The sequence below is a fragment of the Arachis hypogaea genome, chromosome 13, assembly GCF_003086295.3.
Source record: "Arachis hypogaea cultivar Tifrunner chromosome 13, arahy.Tifrunner.gnm2.J5K5, whole genome shotgun sequence".
In the NCBI taxonomy this organism is placed as follows: domain Eukaryota; kingdom Viridiplantae; phylum Streptophyta; class Magnoliopsida; order Fabales; family Fabaceae; genus Arachis; species Arachis hypogaea.
This window is the reverse complement of record NC_092048.1, coordinates 125,130,841-125,157,402: the sequence shown is the minus strand read 5'-3', so window position 1 is coordinate 125,157,402 and position 26,562 is coordinate 125,130,841. Positions and strand designations below refer to the sequence as shown.

The 26,562-nt window shown below is 37.0% G+C and overlaps 1 protein-coding gene and 1 pseudogene across 1 annotated transcript; one reads left to right on the top strand and one right to left on the bottom strand.

The window, feature by feature from the left end:
* The first annotated feature begins 7,643 nt into the window (after window positions 1-7,643).
* On the top strand, window positions 7,644-13,338 carry LOC112733175 (uncharacterized). The gene is made up of 13 exons (XM_025782045.3): window positions 7,644-8,528; window positions 9,058-9,136; window positions 9,268-9,324; window positions 9,769-9,824; window positions 10,663-10,891; window positions 11,150-11,236; window positions 11,326-11,400; window positions 11,496-11,576; window positions 11,962-12,029; window positions 12,108-12,294; window positions 12,382-12,470; window positions 12,603-12,717; window positions 12,969-13,338. Exons 1-13 carry the CDS (start codon window positions 7,966-7,968, stop codon window positions 13,008-13,010), a joined length of 1,728 nt encoding a protein of 575 aa, XP_025637830.1. The 5' UTR covers window positions 7,644-7,965; the 3' UTR covers window positions 13,011-13,338.
* A 3,048-nt stretch (window positions 13,339-16,386) lies between these two features.
* On the bottom strand, window positions 16,387-18,963 carry LOC112735361 (uncharacterized; annotated as a pseudogene).
* Window positions 18,964-26,562: the final 7,599 nt, after the last annotated feature.

The window sequence follows — 26,562 nt, the reverse complement described above, 5'->3', positions numbered from 1 at the left end:
CATCAGAGATATCTATCTTCCGGATTGACTTTTCTTACTAACTATTTTAATCATGCAAGATTCAATTCATGCCAAACTATATATGACTAAACCCTAATTCCTTAGACCTTTTTACTCTCCTCTAACCTTCATCAACCGCCAATTCCTTGGTCACTTAATTCCAATTAGAGGGTGAAGTTCAATTCTAGTTTATATGCAACAGAAACTCTAATTACCTAAATATAAGAGGATTATATGTCATGTATCTCATTAAGTCCAAATAATTAGAAATTTAAGAGAAATTGTTTTCAAGCTGTTGTTCAAGTAAAGAGCTCTTCCAAGTTATACAAGAACTCAATTAGAACAAGGGTCATACTTCCGTTCCACCCAGATTCATAAGATAAAGAATGAAAATAATTCTTGAAATAGAAATCAGTACATGAATTAAAATAGAAAAATAATAGTATCAATCCATACAATAAACAAAGCTTCTAACCTTAACAGTGGAGGTTTAGTTGCTCATGGTTCAGAGAGAAAACTAGGATTCCAAAAACTGTAAATTGCAGAATAAGGTAGAAGAGAGAAGAGATCCGAAGGGCTGATTCTTTTCCCTTTTATATCTAATCCTAATTAATGTAAATTATATTTCCTAAAACTAAATAATATATTTTTCTATTTTAAAATAAAATAAAATTTAAATCAAAATTAATTTAATTCGTCTTGTGCAGCCTTGTATGTGAATGGGGACCACTTGAGTTGCAAAGTTTGGCGCTTATCCTTGCTGGCGCCAAACTTGAGTAACTTCAAGTTTGGCTTCAGGAAGTCAGTAAGCACTCCTTCAGTTCTTCTTGGTTGAAGCCAAACTTGAGGTTTCTCAAGCTTGACTTCAGGTGACCTGTGAGCATTCTTTGATTCTTCTTGGTTGAAGCCAAACTTGAGGTATCTCAAGTTTGGCTTCAAACCACCCGCATACATTCTTCAAATCTTCTTAGTTGAAGCCAAACTTGAGATATCTCAAGTTTGGCTTCAAACCACCCGCATGCATTCCTTGGATTCTTGAGTGTGGTGCCAAACTTTGGGGCCGTAAAGGCCGAAAGCAAAGGGTGATTGTGAAGCACTCCTGGCGCCAAACTTGGGATTTCCAAGTTTGGGGCCACTTCCTTATTCTGCTGTGGCTTTGTTTCTTCACGCAAATTCTGTCAAATTCGACTGAAATGCTACCTGAAATAAACAGAATTGCATACAACTCAAAGTAGTATTCATAGTGGCTAAAAGATAATTAAATCTTGATTAAACTTAACAATTCAAATGCAAATTCACTAGGAAAAGATAGGAAAGATGCTCACGCATCAAGCACTTCCAACGATTTCTCATAATCAACCCTTTTTTCTATTCGGAGAAGGATGAGGTCGAGCAGTGATATGAGCGGCATTCCCACCACCTTCTTTCCCTATTCCCAACCCACTGCCAACCTTTTGATTTTTCTTTTTAAGTAAAGATTGCAGGCGAGAAGTTGACAAATTAGGCACTCTACCACTTGCAAAACAAATAAAGTGCTACGTTAACAATTACCAACCAACCAGCAAAAGAAAAAACTAAAATACAATACCTATATAAGCCTTTAAACCCTCTTTGTCATTTTCTTTCTCAAAATCCAACAACTCTGGGATCCACAGACATTCACCAGCAGTAAAACATTCTATTAAAAAATCAAAAAACATGCACTTATCCTCATTTCTCTCTATAGCCTCAAGAATTTGCATTGGCTCCGGACACTAATACAAAGGAAACCTCTCCATCAACTCATCATCTAGATAAAAAGGGTATTCGGTCTCTAGCAACCGAACCTTCACAAATATCGACTTGGAATTTTTAAAAGAAGATTTATATAACTGGAAGAGGGAACGACTTGGAAAGCTACTAAGGTAAACCTACAAACCTTTTCGCACCCCCTTAGACAGAAACAAAGAAAAGAAAATATTTAACGATGCAGGATATTCCAGAAAAGCCATCAAACATTCAAAAGCTCGCAGAAAAGCCCAAGAGTTTGGGTGTAACTACGAGGGAGCACAGTTCAGTTGCGTCAAAACTTTGCACTCAAAGCCAGTAAAAGGAAATTTCAAATAAAGTTTTATAAAACAGGGGATATACATGTAGAAATAAGCCCAATCCCCCTTTTCTCAAAAACCCTTTCCTCATTGCCACAAGGGAGGAGTTCAATGCCAAAACCCGAATCCTCTTTGGTCAGTTTCACAGCCCTAAGCTCTAGCAATGACTCGTTATCGCAATAAGCAGACAAACGAGTTTTAACATCAACATGCATCTAGTGATAGGGATTTTCGCTTTTAACCTCAACTACTTTTTTGTTTTCTTTTTCTTTAGCCATTGTCGAAAAACAAAAAATATAGACAAAGAAAAAAAAAAACTAACCTCTTGAAGTCATGTCTCTTTCGCGAACTTAAGCAAGAAGAGTTTTCCAAGATGAAAACGGTAATAAAGCATCAATACTACCCACTAACTTAGTGGGTAATTCAAAAAGTAACTGTTCACATACCATGACAAAAAAAACGGTCCAGATCTCATCCAAAGAAACAAATGCGAATTTATTACATCCCGATTCACAAGGTACAATAATTATTAATTGCCAAGTTTTAATTACTGTTGCTATTATTGCCAATATTTAATTTGTTTCAAAAACTCAAGCTTGAACAAAAGCAACCACGTTGAGCTTGGGGGATAACATATTCGTCGACAACCGAGGTATAATTGTATGACAAAAGCTCAACTTGCTAAAACGTAAGTTGGACAAGTCAAGTTTGGAGGCTATGTACCGTATCCCTTATACTTCGGAGAAAATGGATTATACCTCAGCAAGACTAAATAAAATTCAAATTAATTAAACTCCTTATCATAACAACATTTTCCCAAAAAATCTCACAACTAGTCAGCCACGACTAACGGACCGATGGCTATAGTGGCTATAAATCAGAAGGAAAATCGACGATAAGGAGGCAGAAGGTCAACAACACAATAAACAATATAATACTCACTCTATTAGAGATATTTCACTGACTTGAGTGTCAGAGTCATTTTTTCTAGGTGGTATGCTTGGGTCCGAGTTCACAGGGATACTTCACTTTTGAGCCAGAAGCTACAATAGTCCTCAAAGGTAGTGTGAAGCCAACCTATAATGCGGAAGAGTATCCTTGCCAGAATAATAAGTATTTATATTTATTTCTAATATATTTGGTAAAAAGTTAGTTAATTTTAAATTATTTTGTTCTAGTTTATTTTATTATAGTGTAGTTTGATGGCACAAAACGTGTTAAGCTATGAGGATACCCTGTATAGACGAGATCGGATTGACCATATTACTTGCAGACTTAGCCAAGTGGTATATCTTATAATTTATGTCTTTTATGTATTTAAAATTTGTCTTATTAGTTGTGGCCTCAATTTTGTATGAATTATTGATTATTTTGTTAGGGTCTTCAGATCTTACATACGAGAAGGAATTTACTACCATGTTCGTTCGAGGAGATCAGGACACACTGGATTTGAGCATGTGGCATATATGTTAGAGTGGGACCATGACTGGTACTGGTCTCTGCTTTGATCGAGAAATGGTGTCCTAAGTCTCATACGTTTTACCTGCCCTGTGGGAAGATGACTATTACCCTGCAGAACATGGCATATCAGTTAGGACTCAATATTGAGGGAGATTCAGTAAGCAGTTGTATTGGTGGGTGAGGGTAGCTCTATGAAGGACGTTCTATTGAGGACCTCTATTAGCAGCTGTTAGGTGTTGTGCCAGGACTCAATGACAGATAGTCACAGAGCAAGTGGACTGTCAATCTTGCATGGTTTTGTGATACTATTTGTGGACAATTAGAGGCTCAACCGACAAAGGATCGCCTGCTGTAGTACACCAGAAAATATATCATGCAGATAATTTGAGGCATTCTATTTCCGGACGGGTCTGACTTTCGCGTTCACATGAAGTGGCTACCTCAATTGGAGGACCTTGATCGATATGGAAGGTTGTCTTGGGGTTCAGGTGTGCTGGCATGGCTGTACCGCCAGATGTACCGTGCCACGAATTATAGGTAGTGGAACGTGGATGGATGTTGTGGATTGCTTATCTCTTGGGCATATCATCATATACCCTTGTGTCAACCTAAGGGATTTGACCAACACCAATTTTCGGTGATTGAGAGGTACTCTTACCTTGTATGTTCTGCTTTGTTATTTCTTAAGTTAATGTTTATAATTGTGTGATTTCTAAATACTCATGATATTATAAGTAGGTGGGGTTGGATCCATTTAATGATAGAGTAGAGACGAGGCTTCGACAGTGGAGGCGTATCCTCAATGGCATTGGTATTTATAATGTAAATAATATTTGAACGTGCATTTAAATATTATATCATGTTTCTTTGTGTATATAATGTTTTTTGGCATCTATCAATAGGTTGACTAGACGCCATATTCTGACCCACTCATCCAGGATATCGTTCCACAGAGGACCATTGAGGCTAAAGCCTCTACTGTTGTAGTGTGCTCGTTGTTTTGCTTTTCTATTGTCAAGCGGCACCAGATAGATCGCATGGTTAGACAATTTGGTGGCCTGCAGCGCATCCTAACCAGGGCACTGAACATCGACGAGATGCACGGGCACGATGGTCGATTCAGCAGAGGTAAGTGGTACCTTGAGTTATTGGGGGGTTAGTATAAGATGTGGGCAGCTAGGGGTGACCATCGACTTCAGATACATCATGCGTTTGACCTGCGCCCATCACAACCATATTTGAGATGTATTTCTAGTGGGCGCACATAGAGTTGGTTGGTTAGGGCAACCAGAGCTTCGCGGTGGGAGGATACATACCCGAGGATCTCTCGATTCATTGTTCAAAGGCTCCACAGTTGAATCAGCCCGAGGATGGAGAGCTTCCACCAGTGCGACCTCATGGAGGGAGACGAGGTAGAGCTTGTCCTAGGTGTGGGGTTGCTGCGTGTCGCTGGGATAGAGCGTCTGTTAGCCCACCTAGAGATAGACACCAGGCACATGTAAGTTCCCTAATAGTAGAGGAGACTATGGAATAGGTTGTTGGTTAGATATCATGACCTGTTCTTGGAGACTATCTGACACTCAGACCACCCTACACTTCACAACCATCAATACGGTAGAGGCAGGGACTAGTCAGTTGTGGGAGATTCCATTTGATTCGTTGCTTAGCCAAATAGATTTTGATGTGGAGCTACCCTTTTGTCCCACTTTGCAGACACAGGACTTGGATGTAGTGCCTGGTAGTTGGCCATAGTGGATTCATACTTTACTCGACTCAGATGCTATGGGTTTTCAGGGTGATATGATCGGGGGAGTTCAGACACAACCATTTGTACACAGGCACACGTCTCCACAGCGAATAACTAATGAGGAAGCTCGTTATATAATTCCTCTCAATCTCCATATATCATAGCAATGACTCTTTGCTTTACAAGCTAAACTTTTGTGTACGACACCTTGTAACCAAAGTGATTATCCACACCTCCTTGCAGAACTCTTATGCTGATGGTTGGGTCAATTTTGACTATTTTGAATATGTACTGAACAATTATCTTCGAGTCCAACCTTCCATAGTCTTGGCCCATTGATGTTTGTATGCAAGTATGAGGACCATTGTATCTCTTTACTTCCCATTTTCCTGCTTTCGGCGATAAGATATGTGTATGTTCCATTAACAACCAAACCCAAATTGAGTGCAATATACAATATACTTTAATTGACCACTCTTTAGTATCTTATACTCTACAACCCTCCTAATGCTATACATCTTAACTGCCATAATGACTTTTTCCTTGTTTTCATACTGTTGCTCAATCTCAAACTCATTGGTAGGATCATCTTTGGGGCTTCCCTGACTAAACAAACAATCTGGAGTCATTGCCTCGAAATTCAATGTAAAAAAGTGATCGAATCGATCATATGATTGGAAAATGGCAGGCTGTGTCAATGTGATTTGTGTGTCAGTGAAGTAGTTCATCTCTTCCTCTTCCTTATCTGGAATTTTCATCAGTTCAGCCTCTGCATCTTTAATCGTAGAACCCTCATGGCTTTCAAAATTTGCTTGCATCATGCAATCATTAGAATTCTTGACATTTGATGCCTCTTGACTACCCTCAGGTGGCATATTTAGGTCAACTATCGTCCTTCTAATATTTTTTCTAACTGTCCTACTTAAGGGGGTATCATTACCAGTATCCACAGAGATCCTTCCATACAAGTCGACCAGAAAAACAAATAATTCCAACAGATGGACATTTGCCCAATAGTTGTGCCAAGCTCTTATAAAATATATGTCTTTTTCATCACGTAATCGATACTTAACTCACAAAAAACATAAAACCTTATCAAAATTATGATTAAATAATAAAATAATAATATGTCCAAGATGTCTTTCTAGTCAGGAATCAATTTTATATTATATTTGAGATTGTCTGAAAGCTCAACTTGTATGTCATATGTTAGATATTTCTTGTCATCCTCTAAATTTAAAGAACTAATTATTGTATCATCATAGAGAGCATCCATTCAAGTTCTTTTCGAGACTTGGTGGATATGGCGAGTACGGAATAATGACATCTTTAATCCTCATGAGACTTGCCCTGTGAAAAAAGTGATTTGTCTGGCTTTAACTTCCGAAAAAGAGCTTAGGAGTGTTTTTTAATTACAACGTATCCTCCCCTCTATTCTAAGTGGTTGTTGGAATCGTCCATCTATAGGTACTTTCAAGATAAATTGTAATGTTAGTTATTCTGATTTTGGTGATAGTGTTGATTTTGCTTGTGTGATCAGAGATTTTAATGAGTGTTGGCAAATGGGGTGTTTGATAATGATTGAGAGTAATAGTATTTTTCAAGGATAATTGTTTACTATTTGGAGATGTTATCTCTTTGCTTGGGATGTGGGTCAACGAGATATTATTTGTGAGACGGATTGCGTGGAGGTATTTAATCTTATTACTAATCATCAAAATGGTTTTGAGTTTATTGATTCGCAGGTGCTCAAAATAAGGGATATCATGCATTAGAATTGGTGTGTTGACTTCGTTTAATTATGAGAGATGCAAATACAGTTGCGGATACCATGGTAAAGATGACGATGAAGTTATGATTTCATCAAGTGGAGCTTCCCTTTCCTTGGGAGAAGTTTGAGAATAATCTTAAGTGAAACTACCCATCTGTTTAAGCAGTTTCCTGTCCTTTGTTTTCTTTTTTTTTTTTAGCTTATTTATGTAAAAAAAAAAGATGTGATATATTAATAATACGAATATATTTTTTGTAAAACAAAGTGTTATCTATTTCTGACATATATCTATAAAATTCTTTAATGTTATTAAACTTTTTACTTTAAGTGGCATATATGCAAATATTGATTACACATAATTAAATATAATAGATCCATCTTGATCATATACTATTTCACAATCATAATGAATAGACAATAAAATTCTAAATATTTTATAGAGAAATAGAAGATGAAAAAAAATATTTTGTGATTGTTCAACTTCGGTAAATATACAAACACCTTATATAAAATGGTGAGGTTTACAGAGGAGAGCGGTGGCCAAAAAATTAAGTCTCAGAAAATAAAATGAGATTTATTTTTTTTTTTAAATAAAATATTTTTTATTTTATTCTAGAAAAAAATTCCAAATATATGATGATTAATTTTAGTTAATGCACATAGTATTCTTGTATATTTTTTAATTTGGATAGGAATTCAAGCTCTTCTAGATTACACAGCCGAGGAGCCAACCAAACACCCTTTTTGGCTCTTTCCATATTCCAATTGCCAAGAGAAGAAAAAAGCGAAATAATAATAATAAAAACCAAAACCCTAGAATTCATAGTTGACAATAGAGCTGATAGATAGTTCTCCGTTTCAGCGGCACCATTCACTGAGTGTTAGAGAAACCCTAAAAAATGGACTTCGACGAGTACGAATACTTGGAGAAGACAGTGGAGGACCACGACGACAAAGACTCCTCTAAGCTCAAGAAGAAGGACTCCACCGACAGAACAGATAGGTCTTACCGCAAGCGTGACGTCGACGACGATCTCGACGCTGCCGACGACAAGCGCACCAAGCGCTCCAGGCACGACGACGACGACACCACTGCCTCCAAGAGGGACCGTGACCGTGACCGCGAACGGTCCAGCCGTGACAGGGAGCGCCACCGCAGTGAGAGGGAGAAGGATAGGGATAGGGACGGGGAGAGGAGCAGCAGAGAAAAAGAGAAGGAGAGGGATCGGGATAAGGACAGAGAGAGGAGGGACAGAGACAGAGATAGAGATAGGGACAAGGAGAGGGAGAGGAGAGATAGGGAGAGAGAAAAGGAACGCGAGAGAAGGGAGAGGGAAAGGGAGAGGGAGAAGGAAAAGGAGAAAGAGAGAGAGGAGAGAGAGAGATCCAGGAGGAGCAGGAGTCGTTCCGAGAGAGACAGAGACAGAGAAAGAGAACCAGATTTCGAATCTCGCGATGGCCGGTAATCTCCAATTTTTGTGAATTAGGTTTTAATGTTTCTACTCGTATCAATCAATTCACTGGTTACTCTTCAATTCTCGTTGCTATTTAACTTAATATGTAGCTCAGTAGCTGTCCCTCTTCAGCTACTTGCTTTCGTTTTAGATTTGTTAATGGCTGAATTCAATGATCACTCTCCTTTTCTTCAATACTCCTTGCATTAGCTACTTTCATCCCTTTAGTGTCACTGTTTCATGCAATCCGTATTTCTCCAGTGGTATTCAAGCTGCATGTAGATCTCACTCATATAGTTACTTTGGTCAGTATTGAGTCCCTCTTACATGCATTAGATAGGTGACATTTTAACATTCAACAGCATTCTTCAGGGAGGTATTGTATCATTGCTTTATTGGTGTCGAGAAATATATTTGAAACAGCTTCAAATGATCTTATATAAGTATCATATGTAACTATCACGAGCTTTGTTATTTACTTTCCCCCCTCTCCTTCCTCCTCCTCCTCCTTACGGATGAAGTTTAATTTAATTTCAGGAGGTTTAGGGATAAAAAAGAGGCTGCGGAGCCTGAGGCAGACCCAGAAAGGGATCAGAGAACTGTTTTTGCCTATCAGGTTGATAGGATAAGCCCCACTTCTGTCAGTTTTTAAATATTACTATCAATATCAATCTTAAAGGTCTAGCATACTTGAATATTTCATCTCTTTTCCCGTTGATTGCTTATATGCTATATCTCTGCATGCAGATGCCCTTAAAAGCAACAGAGAGAGATGTATATGAATTCTTCTCAAAAGCTGGCAAGGTTAGTTGTTTTCAATTTTTTACATTTCTTTGCCTTTGGAACTTTGAAGACTTCCGACAATCTGGTGGCTTGTATTCTAGATTTCTAGTATACTTTATATTAAAAGTTTCAGTATATAGATGCTCTTATCTTTTCCCCCTATGATTAATAACTACTTTTGTAGATTCTATAATTGCTAGTTTGTTAAGAAGGACTAATGCATGTTGCTGGCAATTTTGACCTGCCTTAAGTTTTGAGTAGTATAACAATTTTACTGTGTCCCAACTTTTCTGTGTCTGTCTTCCATGAATAAGATGGGGCATCATGAGGTTTTCAATGCAACAAAGTCGGTATTTGAATTCCAAGGCTGACATGTCAAGCATATAAGCATATATGTATCTTTGTATGATGATTCTTGTCGAATGAAATATCATCTAATGTTACTTTTATTTTTTGCCCTCCTAGGTTAGAGATGTTCGTCTGATCATGGATAGAAACTCAAGACGTTCTAAAGGAGTTGGGTATGGCTTTATTTTCAAATAATTTAACATTTATATGCATGTGCTATTGTGGTACCAGGATACCAACTTCTAAGAATCATGTTTAACTGTATTCTTAAATGAACTAGCAATGCGATAATGATGAGGGATGGTGGGAATACCTTGCACTCATGTTTAATCAATTCATGCTGCGTACTCAAGGTAGACAACATACATAATCTTGGTTTTCTGCTTGGTCCTATTCCCAATTTTCTTCCTCTCAGTTTGTATACAGTGATAATTTCATTGGTATGCTGATAAGCCCTTTTAGTTTATTCCCTTCTGATTTTCATTTTTTGGGTGGGAAAAATGCCATTGGTGTCTAGATGAGATGCTTATGGATTTGGTTCTGTTTGTCTTCTAGAGCCATTTGGCAACTGAGCTACCTTACTAATCTTTACAGCAGTTGACAACTGCCAAGGTTGAATATTCCCCATCTCCCCCCCCCCCCCCCCCCAAACAAAAAAATTGAAATTGAATTGCTACCTAACCTCCGCATATAAAAGAAGCAAAGTAGATGAGTTTCCGTTGCTAATCCTCCCTGTCTTGGGTTACCTGTATCTTCATTCTCATATGGTCTTCCCATTTCTCTCCATTGAATTGGCAATTTTAAATATGCCTTAGCTTTGTATTTTGATTATGACAGGCTAACGTTTTCTGTACACGAGTCAGATACATCAAAAGAAACCCAGCTTGAGCTGTCTGCACTAAAGTTTTTGTTTCCACCAATCTCTTTGCTGTGTATGCTTTGTAAGTTTTGATTGCAAATTTTGCATATCTAGTTCTGAAATCTTGATGCAAGTTCATGGGGAGGCTGCAGGTACATTGAATTTTATGATGCAATGTCAGTGCCAATGGCAATTGCTCTTTCTGGCCAGCTTCTTCTTGGTCAACCTGTAATGGTGAAACCTTCTGAGGCTGAAAAGAACCTTGTTCAATCTACTGCTTCCACTGGAGCTGCTGGCGTAGCAGGACCATATGGTGCCATGGACAGAAAGCTGTATGTGGGCAATCTTCATTTCAACATGACTGAGAGTCAGCTGCGAGAGGTATTTTAGCCATTTATCGCTTGTCATTATCTGGTGTGTTCTGGATAACAATATTTGGCCTCGATGAGCCACTGCCGCGATCAGCGCTGAGTGCAGATTGAACATCAATAAATTGGCAGAGTTTGTTTCTCCATAAAGATCAACCATTTAATTTTTGTATATTGGATTACTTTCTGTAGTTTGTTTGATGTCAATAATTATAATCTTGATTGGATACTGTGCCATTTATCGTATTTTAACATCTTTTTTTTCTTCAAGATTTTTGAGCCATTTGGGCCGGTGGAGGTTGTACAACTGCCTCTTGACTTGGAGACAGGACACTGCAAGGGTTTTGGGTTTGTTCAAGTTCGTTTCTAACACTCAACTTTGAATAATACCTGTCCTGTATATATTGGTATTCATGTTTCTTATTTGTGTTGATTGAATTTGGACAGTTTGCCCATCTTGAACATGCCAAGGCAGCACAGAATTTAAACGGAAAATTGGAGATTGCTGGCAGGACTATCAAGGTAGGAATAGTTGTGTTGATTTTTTCTGTTTCTTTATGGTGTATGTTTTCAGTGATGATCATGTGGTTCTCTGAGTCTGATGTTTGCCAAATCAGGTTTCATCTGTAACTGATCATGTTGGGAGCCAAGATACAACTGCAAAATCTGCAGATCTTGATGATGATGAAGGTGGATTGGTAAGTTCAAACCTGGTATACAGAATATTTAAAAATTTAGTTTCCGGAAAAGTCAAGAAATTTGCATTGCAGCATAATGGTTGCTGAAAATTAACTAAATGTTACTAAAAGTGTAGCTTAGAAGCAGTTGCTTTTACTTCTCAGGTTAATTATACGAATTTCTGTTTGATTCCCCCCTGCCCCGTCCTCCTTTCCTCTTTTCTCCTTATCTTTCATCGTTCCAGATTAGTCTTATTGATGTATGAAGCTGCATTTCTTTTTATCTGGGGGATGTCCTGAACTTCTGCCTCTTTTATTCTGCCCTTATATTGCTATTTGATTTTATTGGCCACTCTCTTATTCGCAATGAGTTCCTTGCTCATCTATTATGCGTTTTTGGGTGAAGGCTTTAAATGCACAATCAAGAGCATTGCTTATGCAGAAGTTGGCAGACCGCCATGGCCTTCCTGGAAGGTTTGTGCTTTCTCTATAGTATTTTTGTCTTATATATGATGGATCTGTTTGCCATCTTCACGGATTCCAATAATGCAGCAATGGGGTGCCTGCTGTGAATGGGGCTGTTCCTATTCAGCCAACCATGGGTTTGCCTATTGGTAATCCAGGTATAATACCTGCACCTGCTCTCCCAACTCAAATTTTGCCTACTCCAGTGGCAGAACCTGTAGGGAGCCCCAGTGAGTGTTTGCTGTTGAAGAATATGTTTGATCCTAGCACCGAGGTTTGTGACTAACTGACTATATATACTTTATGCTTACCATGTACCGTCATATCAAATAAAGTACTGATGACAAGTATTACAATGCAGACTGAGCCAGATTTTGATATAGACATTAAAGAGGATGTAGAAGAAGAGTGTTCTAAATATGGCCGGGTGAAGCATATTTATGTTGACAAGTAAGTTTATAAATGCATGACATGGTTCCTTTAATTATGAAGAATAATTTTACTTCGTCTTTTTTTATGTCAATTTTAATTTTCACAATTTACCTGTGTTGAATCAACTCTACTACTTTGCCATTTATGCAGAAGAAGTGCGGGTTTTGTATATTTGCGGTTTGAAACGGTGGAAGCAGCAAGCGCTGCACAACGGGCAATGCACTTGAGATGGTTTGCACGCAGATTGATTTCAGCTGTGTTCATGGTACTTATTAGCCTTGAGTTTCCTTTTGCTTATTTATTTTCTTCAGATTTGATAAATTTTTAAGATCAGACATAAAATGGCACATTAGAAATTTTAGTCCCTATAATTCTGTACTTGTTTTTTTTTTTTTTTTTTGTTAACTACTCTTATCTTTGACCGTCCAAACATTCTCTTGCCCTCAAGGGTCCAGTCATGTTTGACTGCAGAAATTTTGCAGCTCTAGATATTTTAAGAAATTGTTTGTGTTGCAGCAACCTCAGGTCTACGAAGCTAAGTTTAAAGGAGAAGACTGAAGTAGTGCATACAGGCCTTGAGAGAAGGTACTGCCGTACTATGGATACAATATTTTTTGTGGGTCTGAAATATCCGGGGATACATTCTGAATATTTTGTTGGGTCTAGGTTTTCATAAATTAACAGTTTATAGGTTGATTCCTTAGTTGTGTTAGGTGTATGATTACAGAAATTGTAATGTGAGGATGGTATATTTGAAATCAGTTTGCCATCGCCCATTTCAATGTATTTTAACCCTCGTACCCTTTGTCTTTCACCCTGTTTGTAATGTGGAATGCCCTCAAGGAATACTTTATTTTTCTTTATTATTTGATGATTCTAGGCTTAAGGAGTTCTTTTATTCTACTAGGACATAAATGTCTGTCAAAACTCAATTTGCAAGACAATAAAATGTTTTCCAGTATAAAATATTTAAATTAATAATGGGCGATAGGTTATTCAAAACAATTAATGTTTTCTATTATAAATTATTTTAAACTAAAATGATAATAGGTTATTATGTTTACCTCCCCAATCATCCTAGTTAGTTTCCAAAGTATATATTTAGCTTAGATTAATCAAGGTTGGCGAACAAAGCAGCGAACCTGCTAGCGGAAGTTTCTACACTTGGAATAGAGAGAAGGGCGTTGGAATAAGTGGGATCAAGCTTCTTGTGACATTCTGCACATATCCATCAGGATTCAAGATAGATAGGGCAGTTCTCTTGCGCGTAATTTGAAAAAAAAAAAAGAAAAAATCTAAAGCCAACTTTCGTTTCTGATCCTTATGTTGCCAAAACTAGAATGCACTCATTTAAGTGGGAACTCAAGTGAATGACCGTTTAAAACATATGCGCTCCCGGAACCCAAAAAAAAAAAAAAGGAAAAGTCTAGGGGTCAACAATTTTGTTAAATTTTGGTCAGTATGTAACTAGCAAAGAAAAGTGAGCTTGGATGAAATCTTACATCAATCTCACACCACTAAAACCATTATTGATGGTTATAAATCATAAAAGTTGCTGGCCCCTAGCATTCTTCAAAAAAAAAAAAAAAAAGCGCTGCTAATGTACTCAACTGAAATCTTATGAAGGAGAAACAGGAATTGGGAGATAGATATTCAGAGATAGAGATTATAGATTAAATTAAATTTTTATATTGTATTTAGTATAAAACATACAATATTGAGTTATGTGTTAATAATATTAGAGAAATAGATTTAGAATCTAAAAATTCAAATAAGAGTATTTTTGAATCTAGTGTTAGTTTTCAGACATTGAGACTCAGTATTGTGTTTGGTAGTCCGAAATTGAAATTAAAATTTTAGTCTCTGTAGGTAGCATTTGGAAGAAAGATAGAGACTTAAAGATAGAAACTGAAATAAGTCTCAATATTGTGTTTGGTGTAAAGTGGGAGATAGAAATGAAATAAGAATGAAGCTCTAATTTAATTTGCATAAGGGTAGAATTAGAATTAATTAATTAAAATGAGAGTATTTTAGATATAAAATGTTTTTAAAATTTCAGTCTCTGTTCTAAAAAATTTTCAGTCCTATGTATCCCCATTTTTAGAGGTACTAAAATATTGAAATTTTGGAGATAAACACTGAAATTTTAGTATCAGTTTGTGGGCTAACAAACATGATACTAAGTCTCAGTCTCTCGATTTCTATTCCATTATCTCTAGAAAGTGGAGACAGAAGGAATAGGGGTGTTCAAATCCAAACCGATCCAAATTAAACCACTCATCCAATCCGATCCAAACTGAAAATCGATTAAAACCGCACTAATTTGGATTTGATTGGATTCTATTTTTTGCAAACTGCTGGATTAGATCGGATTTCGGATCTACTTTTCATAACCGATCCAATCCAATCCAAACCGCATAATATGCTATAATATTATTATTTTATTATTATATTTACGATTATACTTATAACATGTTCAATTTGTTATACATTTTTCTATTATTCATGTATTATTATTATTTAATAAATATTTTATGTTCAAAATGTTATTTATTTATTTATTTTAACTAACCTATAATTTTATTTCTATTATGTTATCGTTAGCTTTTTAAGATATTGTTAAAACTTGTTATGTCATTGTTGATTATTTAAAATTTGATGTTGAGACTTGTTATATGTATTTAATTTTTTTTATTTAAAAAACCGCAAATCCAAATCGATCCAAACCGCTTATAATCGGATCGGATCGAATTTCCAAAAACAATTTCATCCAATCCAAACCGCACCGCACATAAATTAACCGTTTGGATCGGATGACTTTTTCTCTTAAAGCCGAACCAAACCGCACCGTAAACACCCCTAAGAAGGAACTCTCTTTAGTATCTCTAGAAAGTGAAAAAAAGAGAGGACTTAAACTTTAATATTTCTTTTTTAAAAATACTCTCATTTGCTTTTTTAAATTCCATACATAATATTTAAACATAATTTTAATCCAGTATATTTTACACTAAATACAATATAGAGACTTAATTTAGTCTCGGTCTTCCTTTTAAACGCAATCAAAGGAATTGAAATTGTGTCTTGAGACTGAAATTTCAAGATTGAAATTTTAATTTTAGTTTTTTAATTACTAAACAGAATACTCAGTCCTAATTTTCTAATTTCAGTTTGAGTGTAAGTTTTTTTAATTCTCATTAATATATGAAGAAAAGCATCGATTCCTGCATTAAAGTTCCAGATGTGCTTGAAAAAATGTTAAAGCTTCTAAACAAAATTCGTAGGAGAAAAGCAGAAAAGTACAGTACTCTACAAATTTACGTTGAATAGAATGTGGACTCAAGGTCTCAAGCTAACAAGGATATGTAATATGTAATCTTGGTTAATGTAAGCTTTGGCAACAACAGTCCATGAAAAATATAAAAACATTTTATACTTCCAATTTTTGAGAAGGGTTAGGCCACGTCTGAGCAAGCAAGAGAATTAGAAAAAGTAAAGATAGACAATAAAAATATTAAATAATGTGAACAATTGATATATTAGATGTTTAATTTATTAGGTGTGTAGATGATTATCCTAATATTAAGATTTAGATGAGTAATTTGAGGTGTAGTGTATTTTTTATTTTATTGGACTAATTTTAAAACACATTATTCACATTATTTACAAAAATCATTGTCTACCCAACAAAATTATGAGAATTAATATGTTATCCGATAGCATTTGTCCTCCCTCTCCGTACAGAAGTTTCGGAGAACAATTTTAAAAAAGACCAAATAATACATTTTTTTTAAATAAATAAAATAATTATCAATATATGCAAACGTAAAAAAATTTACGTTTTTATTCTATCTAATAATTTACTGATAGAAGAGTTCAAAATGAAAAATTAACAGTGGCATTAAGGACTTTATCAATATCCCAATACTTTCATTTTTCAACCCATATGCACAACTTTCCTACTTTTAAACTTGTGTTCCCTACAAAACTCGACACCTCTATATGTATTATAATCATCTCCTACAATGTTGAAGAGATTATCCTCCTGCTTCAAAGCCCCAATGTAATACTGACAGAATATGAAATAAGAGATAAAAAAAAAAGATAAGGATAGAAGTTGAATAAAAAAGATAAATTATATTTGAAGGAAAAAATAAAAAAGATAAATTAAAATTGAATAAAAAAATTATTCAATTTGATATTATGAACAACTTGACCATAGTGAAATAAAATGTCGTTTGACCCATATAAATAATAGATCCGATGGTATGTAAGTCGAAATGTCATAACACATAGGTTGTTGTTCTATGAATAATGTTAGCACAATGGTTCGACTTATTATGGAAGGAGGGTTGAGTTAGTAGCTTTAAAAATCGAAATGAGATAATCACATGTGATATTATCCAGAAGTGTTACACAGAACGTGGGATTTGGAGATCTAAGGTAAGAGAGGATGTGGGATGTCAGATTTGGGAGTAGTCAAGATTCTTCATGGTCAAGATAAGGTCGTGGGTTATGAAAATTCGGAGAAAAAAAGAGAAGCTAGATCGTGTCTACAGCTCACTTCTTGTGGTCTATAAATAAGAGAAGTTCAGAAGAATTCAGGGGCTTCAATCAAAACACTTCACAGTCACACAAAGCTTTGCAAAAATTTTCAGTCTCAGCAATACAACGGAAGATCCTAGAGTACAAGTGTAAGTGAGTTTCTAGAGTTAATTTTCTTTCTTTGTTCATTTTATTGTTTTCTTTTCTTTTCTTTTTATTCAGATATTTATTTTGTCTTAATCTCAATTTAATTCTGTTTGTTTCTTTTCTGTTGCTTTGATTCAGTTATTTGTTCTGACAACTCCGGCAACCGAGCTTGGCGGTGATAGCAACCACCGCAACAACACCTTCCGTCGCGACCTTCTCCCTCGGAGTCTCTCTCGTCGCGCCTTTATCCTTTCCCTTAGCTCAGTTCGGCGACGGACTCAACCGAAGGTCTTCCACGCCTACGATAGACACGACGGCGGCGTGGAACTATCCTTTCCTCCCTCTTCTCTTTCACGCACCTCCTTCTCTTCTTTTTGGTCCTCTAACTGTCCAGCCACGACGACGACGATGGCGGCGGAGCTCTAGCCGGTATCGTCCTCTCCTTCCTTCCCCTCGTCTTCTCTTCTCCCTTTCTTCCCTCCTTCAATTACTCTCTTTGATCAGTGTTGTGTGTGTGTGACGGCATTGCAGAGAGATGGTGAGGGAGTGTGTGTTAATAAAAATGATGATTAATTTAGGTAGAGGTAAATAACAAATCGGTACCCGAAAGATTCTGGCGCTGACAAAATGGTACCTGACTTTTGTTATTGACAAAATAGTCCCTAAAAGATTTTAAAATTTGACAAGCGTATCCCCGAGCTTGCAGGAGCAAATCTCCGGCAAACACAATGTTGACATAGCCACCGTATTTTGGTGACATGGCAAACCACCCCCAAACCCTAAGCCCTCCCTCCCCAACGCAGACTCCCCCTCCATCTCCCTTCCTATTGCAGCCCTCCCCTACCCAACGCAACCCCTTCCCCCTCCCTCCCAATCGCAGCCCTCCCCTACCCAACGCAACCCCTCCCCCTCCATCCCCATCGCAACCCCCCAACGCACACTCCCCCTTCCCTTTCTCTCCCCATCGCAGCCCTCTTCCCTTTTCCTTCCCATCGCAGTCCCCTTCCCTCTCCCTCCCATTGCAGATCATATAAAGGCACAGATAGAAGCATGTACAACAGAACACAATATCACAATTCAAATTACAATCTACCAATATCATTTGTGTTTCTTTCCAAATGTATTACACTATTCCATCAATTACATTAAAAAAATAAGAAAAAAAATCCACCTACAAACCCCCCAAATTTCTTACCAAGATGATCATGTAAAGCACTCTTATCAATCCCTTGGTGATGGTAACTCTTGCAAATATAGTAGAAAACGTTCTGCGCCAACAATCCCACCAAATTCATAATGACCAACACACCCACAATAACCGTGAAAAACTACAGAAACGAGTTCTGTGTATCAATTGCTATAATAAGCAAAACCAAGAAAATCACGAAGATAAAATTACAGATGAACATCAAAAGCGTGACCCAGAGGCAAGTGATGAACAAATGCTTGAAGATTTTGGGGATTGCAGAAATGATGGAGGAAAAGGAGACATCTTTGTTGGTGTAAAGGGAAGCGACGGTAAAGACGGCGGCGGCGGTGGAGAGGAGAGAGAAGGCGAAGAGGAAAAAAAGGTAGCAGAACTGGATTGTGAGGAGAAGGGTCCATTCATGGTTAGCTTAGGAAGAGTCCTGATAAGAGTTCTGGAGGTGAGCGAATAGTGGGTGTGTGAATAGTGAGTGTGCGAGGATGGCGGATGAGAGAGGAAAAATTAGGGTTGGGGTTATGAGGTAGAATGTTTTCGGTGGTCTCTTTGGAATTGAGATGATTCTCTCAAGATTTCTTGGATGTTCAGGAATTGTAGCTCCTCTGGTGCTAGATCCATTATTCCTTCTTCTTCTTCTTCTTCTCAAATTCTCGTTCCGTTCTTCTCTGATCTGAGAGAGAGAGAGAGAATCAAAAGTTTTGGTTTGTGGTTACTTTGAAATGATAGAATTTTGAGATATTAGATTTTTGTTCTTTTTCATTGCAGAAATGAGATGAGATGAGATGAGATGCTATGAGAGGGAGGGAGAGGGAAGGGGGCTGCGATGGGGAGGGAAAGGGAAAAGGGGCTACGATGGAGAGGGAGGGGGAGGGATTAGGGTTTGGAAGGTGGTTGCCAGGTCACTATGGCCATGTCAGCATTGTGTTTGCCGGAGATTTGCTCTGGCGAGCTCGGGGATATGCTTGTCAAATTTTAAAATATTTTAGGGACTATTTTGTCAATAACAAAAGTCAGGTACCATTTTGTCAGCGCCAGAATCTTTTGGGTACCGATTTGGTATTTACCTCTTTGATAAAATTGGAGGGTAGGGTAGTAATTGAAAACTAAATGTAATCCATTAAAATAATTTCAAGAACATTATTTATTTATCATCTTACTAATTAGTTTTCAAATAAGTACTCTAATTTAAAATTAAAAATAATGTAATTAATTTTCTTTTAGTTCATAATATTAACTAAAAATTTCAATTATTCAAATTAAATTATATAAAATTCTCATTATTTTTTAATTACTAAAATTTTTTATTTTAACCATGAAAATTATCCCGTTACTATAAAAAAAAATCTCTGAGTACTAAATTTAAACTCAATTTATCAAAACTTGATTTAATTACATTAGATAAAAAATAATTTGTAATAGAACTTCTAAAAATTCGGGGTCTTACACAAAAGGCATGCACCTATTCAAAGAGTCCTCGCCTTTGACTTATATTCTATAGTCTAGTCATGGCCATTCAAAGGATGGGCTCTCGACTTAATAAGAATAATTCACCCTCCTTCGACTAAGGGGCATAAGTTTATCTTGGTGATAGTCGACTACTTTACAAAGTGGGTGGAAGCTGTGTGCCCATGAAAGAGGTTACCCAAGCTAAGATAATCCCCAAACTTTGACCACAGATCAAGGGACCAAGCTTACAGGTCGATAAATGAAGGGGTTTGTTGAATCATGAGGTATTAAGATAATACACTCGACTCTCTATTATGCACAAGTTAATGGCCAAGTCGAAGCCATTAATAAAATTATAACAAGTTTAATTAAAAAATATATAGGGAGACAACCTCGAAATTGGCATAATACTTTAAGCCAAGTACTATGAGCATATAGGTGTTCACCTAAAAAGGCCATAGGTTCGACACCTTATGAGCTAGTATATGATCATAAAGTTGTTTTATTACTTGAAATAAATTTGTAAACTATTAGAGTGAAGAAACAAAATGATTTGCCATTCGAACAATACTGGTCAAGTATGATAGATGAATTAGATCAATCTCGACTAACTGCATTAGATAGAATGATTCGACAGAAAGAATTGATAGCTAAGTCATACAACAAGAAGGTAAAGAATAAAATATTTGTAGTTGATGACTTAGTTTTAAAAGTGATACTTTCCACTGAGAAAGTTAAAGAAAAATGGTCACCTTTATGGGAAAGACCTTTTCAGGTCGAAAAATATTTGATGGCAATGCATATGAGCTAAGAGATATAGAAACCGATCGACAAGTAGGGTATATAAGTGGCAAATATCTCAAGTTATACCATTATTATTAAATCAAAAGATGAATTCTATAGATGAAAAGTTCATACAAAATATGGTCGAAACATCATTAAAATTACATAAGACACAAAATTAAAATTCAAACACAGTCCTAAACTTAAGTTTCAAGTCTTCTAATTTTCAACCCAGAGCAACAGAAGCTTCAGAGATTTCATCTTGGGCTATATGGTTAGAGTTACTGCTTCGACTAAGGCAGGACGGCTTGAAGTTTTAGAATCATACATTTTTTGGATCTTCTGAAGTCGAAGTGTCAAAGTTGAATTTGTGACAACAACTTTCTCTTTGCTAGCCTTTAACTCAGCTAACTCTTTCCTAAGAACCTCAATTATCGATGTTAGGATTTTCTCTTTAGTTTGACCTTCTGATAAAACTTATTTGATTTGAGAGTTGGCCGTATCACATTTCTTCAATTGGGTGTCATGATTGGCCAATGCCTCAATCGACTTCTTCAATTTTTCCTCAGCAACTTCAAACTTAGAGATATGATTATATATATCTTTGATGAAGACCCCTAGAGCTGTATGAACCTTAGTGGGAATTTTATTATCCAAAAATCTAAGAGCATTAAGTAGTTAAACCTTTGATTTAGCATTATTGTTGATATCTTCTAAAGGTTGATTAAGGCAATCGAGAATTGTGTTCACTTTCTTGACACCTAAAGGATCAAGACCTGGTGGTGTTTGAGGTTGAGAAGAAATGACTTCTTCTTCATAGGTGGGTGCCCCTGGCATTGATTCTAGAACTAAGGGCACAAGATTCAGTTATGGATCGGAGGAAGAGAGCACCTTAGTCCCCTCTGAGGAATATACTTGTCAAGTTTTAGACAAAATGTTGGCAAGGTCAAAGTGGAAGTCTTCAAAGTCTAAATCTCCAGCCTCTGGTGTAGGAGGAACATTGAAAGGAGGCTCCAAATCCTATTCGACAGCAGCCTGATTTGTGTTTGGGGTGATTGTAGAAATGGCTGCAGCAGTTGTTAAAACAAGACTTGACTCTTGATGTATTTCTGCATCACTTGGCAAAGGCATATAGCTCGCCTACAAGAGATAGGCAATGAGTGTTAATATGAACAGTTAAAATGAAATATGAAAATGGTAAAGAAATTTACCAATGGAGAATCATTCAAGCCCTGAGAGGTAGCAGTCGACGGAATGGGCTGTACTGAACTTAGAACGGGAATGGATTGGTCGAGGAACTGTGGGAGGAGCAAGTTGAGTTACTTTAGTCTCGATATCGGATGGGTCAACCTCTAGTTCAGAATGACTTTCTGCTTCGACCTGAGACTTGGAGCTTTGCTTCGACTGTTTAGACTGAGAATAGAAGAGATAGCAGGAGAGCTACTAAGTATTTATTGAAAACAAACTTTGACTATAAGCTTAAAGGTACTAGAAAAATACCTTAAAAGAAATGGTAAGATGTGTTCTTTGTACTTTCTTAGGATTTGCACTAAGAAGAATGTCGACAGCCTCACGTTTCTTTTACAAAAGAATGGCTTCACTTAACTTCCCTTGGCCTCGACCTCTCCTGGATTTTGTTTTCTTCGGAGAAGCATCTTCATCTGATTCCCAATTCTCTTCGACTGGCTCGGGGTCAAGAGCAACACCAGAATTTTTTGTAGGTCAAGTAGCTGAAAATTCATAGAAAATATAATATGAGTAAGAAATGCAGTGATCGAAGTCTTAAGGAAACATGGTAGTTGGAGAATATCCAGCAATCCTCGTTCGACCCTAAATTTTATCGCTGAAGCCCCGGTAATAGATAACACTAGTTGTATTTATGCCCAGAGTTCGAGGATATTTCTTTTGGAGTTGGTAGTTTGGTGCGGATTTTGAGAATATTCACAACTGAACTGGAAAGTTCACCGGGTCGTCCAAGTAATACCTCAGGTAAGTGAGGGTCGATCCCACGAGGACTGAGGAACTGAGGAACTATGGTCAACTGATTGGCTTAGTCAGGCGAACAGAAAATTTGGTGTTGTGGGTTTCAAAAGCATTAAACAGTAAATCAAGAGTAAAGAAAGCAACAATACGTTTAGAGTAGAAATCAATGAGAGAAATAGTTAAGGTATCAGAGATGTTTACTTTTTCAGATCAAGTTTTCTTACCAACTATTTTAATCATGTAAGATTCATTTTATGGCAAACCGTAATTAACTAAACCCTAATCTCTTAGTGATCTAGTTTCCTCTAACATTCACCAACCGCCAATCTCTTGGTAACTTGATTCCGATAAGGTTAAGTTCAAATCTAGTTTATGGTCACAAAAATCCTAATTATCCAAGGCTAAATGGATTATATGTCACGTATCCAGATTAGTTCAAGTAATTAGCAATTTAGGAGGAATTTACTTTCAAGCATTGTTCAGGTGAGAGACCTCTCTCGAGGGTCATAAGAACGCATCTAGAATAAGGGTCATACTCTCGTTCCACCCAGATTCGTAAAATTAAGAACGAAAGTAATCCTTGAAACTAAATTAATAAATTAATTAAAATAGAAAAGTAATAGTCTTAATCCATAGAAATAAATAGAGCTCCTAACCTTAACCAAGGAAGTTTAGTAGCTCATGCCTTATAGAGAAAACAAGGGTTCTGAAAGTGTGAAAGTGCGGAAGTGAGAAAATCTCTCTTCTAAAGGGTGAATCTTTTCCCTTTTATATCTATCCTAATTTGATTTGAAAATAAAATAAAATATTAAATCCTAAAAATAAAAGATATTGTTTGTAAATAAAGATTATAAAAATAAAAGATAAGATAACTAATAAAAGTTAAATCCAGCTAGAGATGCTCCAAGAGGGTGGATTCGGTTCAGGCTGCTTGGCGCTAAATGCTAGCTGGGCGTTTAGCACCCAGAATGGGCAGAAACATCCCTGGAATGCTGGCTTGCTGGCGCTAAATGCCAGCTTGGCGTTTAGCGCCCAAGAGGGTTGCTCCAAATATTTTTCTTTTTGCTCCAAACTTTGCTAAATTGCTCCGAATTTCACTTGAAATTATAAAAACACTAAAACAACTCAAAGTAGCCTCCAAACAATATTTTTGCACTAAAATATAATAAAACTTAGTAAATATTACTGAAAATGACTAAAAGATAGAGGGAAAAAGGGTACAAGATGCTCACGCATCACAACACCAAACTTGAACTGTTGCTTGCCCTCAAGCAACTAAAACAATATAGGACTGAGAAAAGAAGAGAAAAAGGCTTAGGACTTGAGTGTTCATTTAAGCTCATTTCTAGTTACTGAGTGGGGCTAATGACACTCTAACTCTGAATAGGCTTGGCATCTCACTATCCTTTGAAGTTTAGAAATATTGATAACCTGGCCTTCAGTACTAGAACTCATATGATATTATGGATTCTCTTCTTTAAGCTTTAATTGATTGGTTAACACAGCTTTTTCTTTTCATTTTCTTGGTGCTTTGTACCTTGAACCTAGCCGTGACTCTAAGTGTTTTGTCCTCAAGCTTAACTTGATACAAAAACACTACAAGCACTTAACTGAGGAATTCTTTGAGTTCTAATTTTTCTTTTAATTTCTCTCAGTCAGTGGTGCTCAGAACCTTTAGCATACTTGGTACTTGCATTTGGTCACAACTCTTAGTGTTTTATCTCAAGGATTACTTGACACATTCCACCATAAGCATATGGTTAGGAAAAACCACTCTTTTGAGTTTTAGATCAATTTTGACCCTCTTAACCATTGATGCACAGAGTCTTTGACCTTTCTTTTTATTTTCTTTCTTATTATTTTATTTTTCTTTTTGCTGCTTATTTTGCTTCAAGGATCAATGTCTTACTAGGTTAGAGAATTCATAATACTTCTCTAAGTTCCTATACTTCAAGAACCAACATTCTTAACTTCAATATCAAATATGCACTGTTTATTCATACATTCATAATTAAAGATAATGCCACCACATCAAAGTAACTAGAAAAACTCATAATATATATAACTCAAGCCTCATGCATTTTACTATTTATTTTCCTTTTTGTTTTTGAGTTTTTTTCAAACTCAGTGAGCAATACATGAGACATCTTTCAAAATAAATATAAAATAACAAAATAAATAACTAAACTAGCAAGCAATAAAAGACTGCTAGTGATCATGCAAAGACTCAAACAAGTAAATAACAGGGAACAAGATAAAAATACTGAAAACAGGAAATAGGGTAGGCATAAGGTAATGAAACTCAACCATCTCAGTCATGGTGGCTGCTACTCTCTGCTAAAAATCCACTCCAGTGCTTCAGATCCTCCAGCTCACGTCCCTGTCTCTACTGCCCCTCCGTCAGCTTATGGAGGATGGCATATTGGCTCTTATGCTTCTGTTTCAACTGATCCATAGTAGATATCAGCTGTCCAATGGATACCGCCAGCTGAGTCCAGTACTTGTGCGGAGAAAGATAGTGTCCCTCAGGTGATTCAGACTGCTCCTGCTGAGGAGGGAAAACTGGCTCCTGAGGTGGTTCTTGTCTAAGTTTTTGAGCATATTCTATACCCCTCCTAGCGATCGGTCTATCAACTGCAATAATAATGTCTCTATTAATCTAGACATTAGCAGCCTCACATAAGCGGAAGATGTGGTGGAGGAAGGCTGATCTAGCAGAGGTGGAGGTCTTTGCTGCTATACTTTATATCTCCAGAGGAATCACACGGTGAACTTCCACCTCATTGCCGAGCATGATGTCGTGAATCATCACAGCTTGGTCCATAGTAACCTCGGATCGGTTACTAGTGGGGAGGATGGAACGCTGAATGAACTCCAGCCATCCTCTAACAACTGGCTTCAGATTGTGCCTTTCCAACTGGTATGGTTGGCCCTTGGCATCCTTCTTCCACTGTACTCCGGGTAGGCATATATTCTTGAGGACTTGATCCAGTCTCTAATCAGCTTTGACCCTTCTAGTGTAGGAGTGAGGGTCATCTCTAGATGGAGACAGCTAAAGTATCTCTCTCACTCTCTCCATACTGAACTATAGGGTCTTCCCTTGGACCATGGTGCGCCAAGTCTTGAACTCGGGATGCGTATCCTTGCTATGCTTGTCAGTCACCCACAGATTTGTATAGAACTCTCTGACCTTCAGAACTCCAACCTCAATCACAGGGTTGGTCAGAACTTTCCAACCCATGCTTAGAATCCGTTCTTGAATCTCTGGATATTCGTCTAGCTTCAAGTCAAACTTCACCTCTGATATCACTTTCTTTTTGCTGACAATCTTATGATAGTGCTCCTCATGAACCTTAGTGTAAAACCGGTTGATCTCATGTGAAATTGTGGAGGAAGCCTTTTCCTTCCTCTTCCTTGAAGAGGATTCTCCAACTTTTGGTGCCATAGAAAATGTGAAAAAGGTGAAAAGCAGAGTGCCCCAACACCAAACGTAAAGCTTTTGCTCGTCCTCAAGCAAAGAAAAAGATAAGAATGCGAGAAATGAGTAGGGAAAGATGGGGGAGAGAAAGAGAAGGGTAGAGGAGGTGAGGGAAAATTTCGGTTACAAGAGGGAAAAAGAAAGGAAAGAAGAGAGTGATGTGGAAAGATGTGGAGGAGAGGTGTTGTGAAAAGAGAAGAGGGGAATAGTATTTATAGGGGTTAAGGTTTGGTCATGGAGAATGGGTAAAAAGGGTAGTGAATTTTAATTGTTGGAGATATGATATGAAAAGATATGATGGGAATTTAATGAGATATGATATGAAAATGGTTGGAAAAAAGATAAGTTGATGGTTGAGGATGAGTAATGGGGGAAGAGAGAGAAAGAAGACGGTCAAAAAGCGGTGAGAAAGGGGAACTGACCGTTTGAAATTTCAATTTGCACATTTTTGGAATTGAACTCCCCTTGCTGGTGCTAAACGCCACCTTCGGCGTTTAGCGCCCAAACGGTGAAGACTGTATCCCTTT

What these genes read in the sequence shown, in the direction of transcription:
- LOC112733175 (XM_025782045.3), top strand. Translation starts at nt 7,966, where the DNA reads ATGGACTTCGACGAGTACGAATACTTGGAGAAGACAGTGGAGGACCAC. An exon ending in TTGCTGGCAGGACTATCAAG is followed by an intron (nt 11,401 to 11,495) that starts GTAGGAATAGTT and finishes TTGCCAAATCAG; the next exon opens with GTTTCATCTGTAACTGATCA. An exon ending in TGATTTCAGCTGTGTTCATG is followed by an intron (nt 12,718 to 12,968) that starts GTACTTATTAGC and finishes TTTGTGTTGCAG; the next exon opens with CAACCTCAGGTCTACGAAGC.